This window comes from Achroia grisella, unplaced genomic scaffold (genome assembly GCF_030625045.1).
Source record: "Achroia grisella isolate CSIRO2021 unplaced genomic scaffold, CSIRO_AGI_Agris_v1 utg660, whole genome shotgun sequence".
Taxonomy (NCBI): Eukaryota; Metazoa; Arthropoda; class Insecta; order Lepidoptera; family Pyralidae; genus Achroia; species Achroia grisella.
The window spans coordinates 7046782-7055208 of NW_026712984.1; the positions used below are offsets into that span (position 1 = coordinate 7046782).

General features: G+C 41.0%; 2 protein-coding genes across 2 annotated transcripts; both read right to left on the minus strand.

The window, feature by feature from the left end:
• Positions 1 to 393: 393 nt before the first annotated feature.
• On the minus strand, positions 394 to 3994 carry LOC131849703 (uncharacterized). The gene is made up of 2 exons (XM_059199815.1): positions 3916 to 3994; positions 394 to 1162 (listed from the first exon to the last, which is right to left on the minus strand). The coding sequence occupies exon 2, from the start codon at positions 1132 to 1134 to the stop codon at positions 394 to 396; it is 741 nt and encodes a 246-aa protein (XP_059055798.1). The 5' UTR covers positions 1135 to 1162; positions 3916 to 3994.
• A 339-nt stretch (positions 3995 to 4333) lies between these two features.
• LOC131849704 (uncharacterized) lies at positions 4334 to 5407 on the minus strand. Its single transcript, XM_059199816.1, has one exon. It carries the CDS (start codon positions 5405 to 5407, stop codon positions 4334 to 4336), a length of 1074 nt encoding a protein of 357 aa, XP_059055799.1.
• Positions 5408 to 8427: the final 3020 nt, after the last annotated feature.

Below are 8427 nucleotides of genomic sequence, written 5' to 3' on the forward strand. Positions count from 1 at the left end.
TTTAGAATATATATATTACAAGTGTAAGAAAGTGAGAAGTGCGTGCGGTGCCCGATGCACGGAATGGCCGAGTGAGGTGTCGCGGCAGATCGGGCTCGCTGCCGGCTCGGATGCCCCGCGGCGCCCGCAGACCCCGCAGCCGTACTGTCGTCGCTTGCGCGCCAACAGACTCCCGGGGTTGAAGTGATGTCTTCAATGCTCAGGAAGAGGGCAGATGCAGTTGAAGGCACGACGAATGGTGCCCTTCTTCGTCTTGAGTTCGGCCACCCTTGTGACGCCGTCCACGCCAGGGTAGATCTTTACGACCCGACCCAGGCACCACAGTAGCGGAGGTGCTGTCTTGTCCTTGATCAGGACGAGAGCTCCAAGTTTCACCTCGTCTGATGAATGGAATCATTTTGTTTTTGCCTGAAGTATGGAAATGTATTCATTATGAAATCGTCTCCAGAAATGTTGTCGTATGTGCTGAATTCTACGCCATCTGTCCAGTCTCGAGAGGTTGACGTCAGTGTCAGTCACCTGTGGTTGTGGCACAGATAGGAGTGGCCGTCCAATTAGGAAGTGTGAGGGTGTAAGAGCCGAAAAATCATTAGGATCCGATGAAAGGGGGGTGAGAGGGCGACAATTTAGAACTGCTTCTATTTGAATGAGACAAGTTGTCATCTCTTCATAGGTAAAATGAGTTAATTTTAATATACGTCTTAGGTGATGTTTAAAGGACCTTACGGCAGCTTCTGCTAATGAATTAAAATGAGGAGAGTAGGCAGGCGTGAAAATAAATTCGATGCTCTGCTGTGCCGTTTCAGATGCGACATTCGAGGTACGCAAAAACCTTTGCATTTCATTGGATGCGCCAACGAAATTCGTACCGTTGTCGGATGTAATACTTCGAGGCTTACCTCGACGTGCCACAAACCGATTTAAAGCGGCCATATAAGCCTCGGTGGTGAGATCTGTGACGAGCTCCAAATGTACAGCTTTCACTGCAGAGCAAACAAAGATGCACATATACGATTTTGAAAGTTTGCTCCCGCGGCCCTTACGATTAGCTATCAATACTGGTCCAGCATAGTCAACATAACAATGTAGAAATGGGAATTCAAGTTGTGTCCTAGCTAACGGCAGCTGACCCATTATAGGCTGGACATTTTTAGCCTTATGTCTGAAACAAGTAACACATTTCTTTACAATTAATTTAGACAAATTTCTGCCTCCTAGAGGCCAGTAAGTATGACGAATGTGAGACAATAATAATTGAGGACCGGCGTGGAGTAATTTAATATGCTGCATTTGAAATATAAGTCTTGTCAATTTATGTTTGCTGCATATAACTATAGGATGTTTCATGTTAAAGTCGTAAGGGGAATTGTCAAGTCTTCCGCCCACGCGGATAATGTTATCATTATCTAAAAATGGTGTCAAAGCAAGTAGTCTACTTTTGTGTGGCAATGTCTGACCAGATTTTAGAATTTCAAATTCGTTTGGAAACATATCAATTTGTGACATATGTAAAATATAAATTAATGACTCTTGCAGTTCTCTCGTAGAGAGATTGCCGCACAACTTGTTACTATTATGTTTTAAATTATGAATAAATCTTTGTATGTATGCTACTATTCTTTGTATTTTAGTTAAGCTTGAATGATTTTCTAATAAATGTTGTATCAATAATGAATGAGTGTTATTAGATGATGAATTACTACATGATTGATTGTCACTACTAATAAAATGAGTTACTACTTCCGGCAAATCATGTTTCGTTTTGTTTGGCATTATTGGCCACTCATTTTCATTTTTAAGTAAAAACGAAGGTCCGGATCACCATAAAGGGGTAGTTCCGATAACGTCGGCCTTTACTCCACGCGAAACAAGATCCGCCGGGTTGTCCTTCGACGGTACGTAGCTCCAGGTATGACCGTATGTGCTTTCTTGAATTTCATGCACTCGGTTTCTAACGAAAGGATTAAGTTGGTTAGCAGGAGTTGACAACCAACCTAATACTATAGTCGAGTCACACCAGAATCTACATTTATGGATAGGTATAGTCAATGATTTTTGAACTTTGATACACAGTCTTGCACCTAACAAAGCTCCACAAAGTTCAAGCCTCGGCATTGTCGTTGGTTTAATTGGCGCTACGCGGTTTCTAGAAGCTAGAAGCTGTACACCTATAGAACCACTACCACTACACGTTCTAATGTATAGACATGTTCCATACGCCCTTTCGGACGCATCGGTAAAGACGTGTACTTCGTGAATGATAGAGTCTTCATGCAAAACCCAACGAGGAATCTTTAAACTATTAAGCGAGGACATGCTATTTTGAAATGTAGACCAAAGGTTGCTGATCTCGAGAGATATTTCGTCGTCCCAGTCATATTTCTCTAACCATAAACGTTGCAGAATGATTTTAGCTTCGACTACGCACGGGCCGACGAGTCCCAGTGGGTCAAATATTTGACTTATTACTGCAAGAATATGACGTTTAGTGACCTTATTTACTGAATTAATGTTAATTCTAAAGGTGAGCAAATCCGAATCGCAATCCCAATATAAACCTAGTGTTTTAGATTGAGAAGAGATTAAATGTTGCTCAGAAAATTCTAGGGGTGTATTCATAGTGTCATGACTGTTAGTGAGTTGTGCTAAAATAGTGGGATGATTAGAACGCCACTTACGTAAGTTGAATTTAGCAGAGAAAAGAATAGACTGCACTTGTTTAGCTACCTCGATGGTTTCCGAGATTGTGCTTCCCCCACTTAAGTAATCATCAACATACATATCTCGCTGTATTGCACACTTGACTCGATTATCCTGAATGTCATCCGCCAGACTAGCTAAGCATTTAGTAGCTAAATAAGGAGCGGAAGCGGTACCATATGTAAGTGTGTTTAATGTATAAGTTTTTAGGGGTTCTTTATGGTCAAACCGGAATACAATTTTTTGAAGAGATCTTTGGTCTGGATTCAGTTCTATTGCTCTATACATCTTTTCAATGTCACTCGAAACTACATACCTATGTTGACGAAAACGTATTAAAATGGATAATAGATCGTCTTGAACTACAGGTCCCACCATCTGAATGTCATTAAGTGACGTGCCAGAACTGGTAGGAGCTGATGCATCAAATACTACGCGCAATTTGGTAGTAGCACTAGATTCACGAGTGACGCCATGATGTGGAATGAAGTGAGTGACTACGGTGTCCTCTGTTGAAGTAGTATAGTTTGAATCCAACGTCATGTGACCTAATCGTTCATACTCGCGCATAAACTCCATGTATTTATTTTTAAATGATGGATATCGTTGAAAGCGTCGTTCTAGGGACAAAAAACGAATTTTTGCTGTGTCATAAGAATGACCTAAGGTACTAGGATCGTTTTTTAAAGGCATAGTAACTACAAAACGACCGTCATTTTTGCGATAAGTAGTTGTTACAAAATGCTGCTCACATATTTTTTCTTCAATAGACAAAGAGTGATAAGGTGATATATTATCAAACTCCCAAAATTTAGTAATATCTGGTGAATTTGAAATATTAACATGATTGCAAAACTGTGAGTACGAACATTCCGGTTGTTTAATCCTACCTGAAACTAACCATCCGAATTTAGTTTCACACAATGTCGGTAAGTGTTTGCCTAAATGAATTGAATTATTGCCCAGGACATCCCAAAATACTTCGGCCCCTACCAGAATGTCTACGACCGACGGAATATTAAAATTCGGGTCCGCTAACTGAAGACCTGCAGGGATAGGGACATGCCTGACATGCACAAACGAAGACGGTAAGACCTTTGTAATTTCAGGCAAAATGTGACACTCGATATCAATTTTGTAAGCACAGCATAAAGACTCTATGGTGAGGTTGCAAGACTGTGTACTTATAGATACGTGACTATTTATACCCGTTACCTTGGTGCTCGTACCGCGTTGTGACAAACCCAGTTTCTCCGACAGGCTCTGCGTAACAAAGTTCGCCGTGCTACCGTTGTCCAGCAGTAGACGTGCCGTGCACTTGTTGCCCGTAGCGTTGGTCACGTTCACCAATGCTGTGGAAAGTAGACAATGCGCAGAAGTAGCAAGCTGCATAGTATCGGCTGATAAAGCGACATCATTTGACAGAGAAGGCGATGCAGAAGGCAGAACATGATGAGATGGGATTGTACTATTTATTTCTATATGTAAAAGTGTATTATGTTTAACTTTGCAATATTTGCAATGAGTTAATTTGCAATATTTTGCGTTATGGCCTAAGCGCAAGCAATTTAGGCACACTTTATATTCTTTCGCCTTTTGAATGCGATTTTCTATAGATAAGGCCCTAAAAGATTCACAAGAATATAATGAGTGTGCTTGAGACACAAAGTGGACATTTAATGACAGATTGTTTATTATAAGCAATTGATTTCTTATTATGAGTAATGATAGATTTATTATTATTAGTTTGATTATTTAAAGCGACAATTGAAGTACTGCAATTAATGAAATTTGACTCGACTGACTCCAATAAGTCAGCCCTTTTATTTAAAAATGTACAAAATTGTGATAAAATGGGATCGGTAGCTAATGAGTTTTTGTGTTCCTCCCAGTTACGACTAGTTGTGACGTCCAGCTTTTTTGCCATTATAAAGATGATGAGGGTATCCCAATGATTAGTGGGCTGATTTAGAGTTGTTAGTGCCCTTATATTTTTATTAATGACATCAACGAGACCCCTAAGTGACACACTTGATTCCCTCGATATCTGTTCAACATCAAACAACGCTTGAATGTGATTATTCACAAGGACACGGTTGTTGTTATATCGCTCACACAACAAGTCCCACGCAATTTTATAATGTTCCGCTTTGAAGTCTATATTTTGAATGATTGAAGCCGCGCTACCCTTAAGTGAGGCACGTAAGTAGTGGAACTTGTTGATATCGTCGATACATGCATTGTTGTGAATCAGTGAGATGTATGTGTCCCTATACTCCAACCAGGATTGATAACATCCGTCGTAGCAAGGTAGGGAAATTTTCGGCAAACGAACAAAATTCTGTTTTCTGAGTGCACCTGAATTAGCATCTTCAGAACCCGCCACAGACCCAGCACCGTCGCGCGAAGTCGCCAGTAGGCTGCGAGCGAGAGCCACCACACGAAAGAACTGGCGTTCGAATTCCTCACGGTCGGCCAAAGCGGACTCGGCCTCGGCGTCGTCAGAAAGCACCTCGATGTCGGTCTGTAATGCATCAAAATCGGAATACATGGCCTCGAACCTATTAAAACGCTCCTCCAAGTCCAAACGTTGCAATTGAGATATATCCGCATTACTACTGATTAAATTTAAATAATTGTTAAAAACTGTAATTTTAGACTTCATAGAACTACGTTTTTTAATTAATGTTTTAATAGAATCTGCCATATTAAAGTCTTATGAAATGCTGAAGCCGAAAGAAGGGGCCGAAGGTCGCGTACGGTCACCGACACGTTCAACTGCAAGGTCAATGCATCGTACCGGTTGTTACTAAGAGCTATGTCCGTAGCGCAAGCGCAGGTAAATGTCACGTACGGTCAATGACACGGTCGAGAGTCGATGCACCGGACCGCCTGTTACTAGCTGCTTTAAGCGCGCAAATTAATTGCAATGTATATAGTAATGTAAGCTATACGTGACTGTGTATAAGAAAATAAGGGCAAAGCTAAATAATAAATAATTTAAAGAGGGATAGAAATGCAGTTTTGAATAGTAAAGAATGAGTTTTTCGGCAACGTTAAGAAATAAGAAAATAGTCTAATTGGAACGGACTCACTCAAATACAGTGCAATACTCCCACAAGTGACGTCGGTTCTTCTATGTAGGCTGTGCGACGACTCCACTCCACGAAGAGATACTCGAAGTCCAACTCGCGACCGTTATTCACGACGTGTCGGTCTTCAAATTTCTGACTTGCATATATACAGCTTGGCTCTGCTTAAGACGGCTTGTATACCGGTGCAGAAGGACCATTGACTAGGCCCGGTTAGGGTGGTGAAATGATATCACGTTGTGGACTGTATGATTATGTATTTTAGAATATATATATTACAAGTGTAAGAAAGTGAGAAGTGCGTGCGGTGCCCGATGCACGGAATGGCCGAGTGAGGTGTCGCGGCAGATCGGGCTCGCTGCCGGCTCGGATGCCCCGCGGCGCCCGCAGACCCCGCAGCCGTCCACTGTCGTCGCTTGCGCGCCAACACTCCTAAATGCCAGCCTCCCAGCTAACTGGGACGTACTTCTTTGAAATTAATTCCAATTATTTCCTCCTTCCTTCGATTATTTAAGGCTATTATGGCCTTTAAAATAAAGCGCACTTCCACATTGAGCGGAGCGGCAAAAATTTATACAATTTTACTACGTGTCTCTATGATTGAGCCAGTTTAGTGATCTACTCTGGATGTAATTTCCGTGGTCGTGGATTTGATCATAAAGATTAAATGTTATAAAATGTATGTTCTAGAAGTTTGGTATTTTCATGTTTATTTTTGAGTACAGGTTATAAGTTCTAATTTGACTGTAATGGTATTTCCGAACCGATACGATATTGAAATCTTCAAGAAAAGAGCTTATTCCTTTTTAAAAGGCCGACAACGTACTTGCAATTCCCCTGGTGTTGCGGGTGCTCATGGGCGGCGGTAATCACTTACCATCAGGTGGGCCGCATTCTCGTTTGTCCCCTGTGTTATAAAAAAAAAATGGTCCTACCTGCCTACAATCTTTAAGTAAAACTATGATATTGTGTGCACAACCCAGTTCGATTTAAATGCTCGAAGTGTAAAGTACCTACATTGAAGAAAAAAGGAGTTCAAAGTCTTCATGTTTTATTGATGGCCTCGGTGGTTTAGCGGTTAGCCTTATGTGCAATGTCGCAGTCGCGTGTTCTATTCCTCGCACGGTATAAACATTTGTATTCATGAGTATTAGTATGATTGTTTGTATCGATCTGGGTGTTTTATATCATGTATGTATTTAAATAAAAAAAACGAATGTATAAATTTATATCAGTTGTCTGTCTAGTTGACAATATCAGACTACAAGCTCTGTTTATATTGGGGCTAAATGGTGCTGTGTGAGTGTCCTGAGATATATTATCAATATTATAATATTATTTTTATTGCTGCCGACCCGTAACACTTTTGACGCGCATCGGTCGATATGAAAGCGCCCTAACACCCCAGTATCTTAGCTGTTATTTACTCAGGCGGGAGTATCGCTGTATTACTTCAATAGTTTACACAGTTCTAAAAGCTCGGCGCGCCTTTCTGAGCGTTACTGTCTTTATGACTGTACTGTGTCAATTTAACTGAGGTTGGTGCAAAGAACAATGCCCCATAACGCTTAGTCTTAATGCCATTAATCTTCATTTTATACGTTTTTTATGCACTCTCTTAGAAACCCTCTGTTTTGTGAACAGAAATTGCCAAGTTTGGCTGTAGTGGCAATAGAATAGAATAGAAAATAATTTATTCAAATAAACTTACATTGAAGCACTTTTGAATAGCCATTAATCAATCAAGTCAAAATCAATTAAGTTAATTAACGACTAGTTTCGTTTAAGAAGCAAATCTGTACTAATAATACTGCAGAATATTTTGATTGTGTGAACGTAAAGGCCTATAAGCGCTATCTAGTAAACTCAAAGTCACTCAAACGACAATGGAAAGAGCTGTGCTTGGAGTTTCTCTGCGCGATCGTATCAGAAATGAGTAGATCCGCAGAAGAACCACAGTGACCGACGTAGTCCGAAGAATTACAAAACTGAAATGGCAATGGCAGAACTCGTAGGACAGATGGCCGTTGGGGCAGTAAAGTCCTCGAGTGGCGACCGTGGACCTGAAGACACAGCGTGGGAAGGTCTCCAGCAAGGTGAACTGATCTAGTCAAATCGCTGGAAGGCGTTGGATGCGAGCATCGTGGAGATCTTTGGGGGAGGCCTTTGGTCGGCAGTGGACGTCGTCCATGCTGGAATGATGATGGTGATGATGAGAATTATAAAATATATCGGATCGGAGCTACCGAAGATATAATTTAATATGTGATTTTTTTTTAAAGTCCTGTTAATTCACGGGTGAAAGAATATGTCGTGTAAAGACAACTAATGGTTTGATGAAATCACGTAAAATATCACATGACACGGCAATGCAGACCTCTTGGCCGATGTCCAGGCGCCGGGCGGCCATGAATCAAACGGTAATAAATACGACCTTTTACATGTAGCTTTTACTCGCATTTCCCGGTGACAATCAGTGATTCTCAAAGTTTCAATATTCCCATCCCTTATTTTAGATTTAGACCCTTATTTTAGACGGTAAAGGGATTGTTAGTGATAGGAAATATCGCTAGTAATGTACCAAGTCAGGTTTTTTATGTATGATAATGGAATGGTGACTTGTACCCATGTTCAT

Coding starts and splice junctions, on each gene's coding strand:
- LOC131849703 (XM_059199815.1), bottom strand. CDS start 1,134: ATGGGTCAGCTGCCGTTAGCTAGGACACAACTTGAATTCCCATTTCTA.
- LOC131849704 (XM_059199816.1), bottom strand. CDS start 5,407: ATGGCAGATTCTATTAAAACATTAATTAAAAAACGTAGTTCTATGAAG.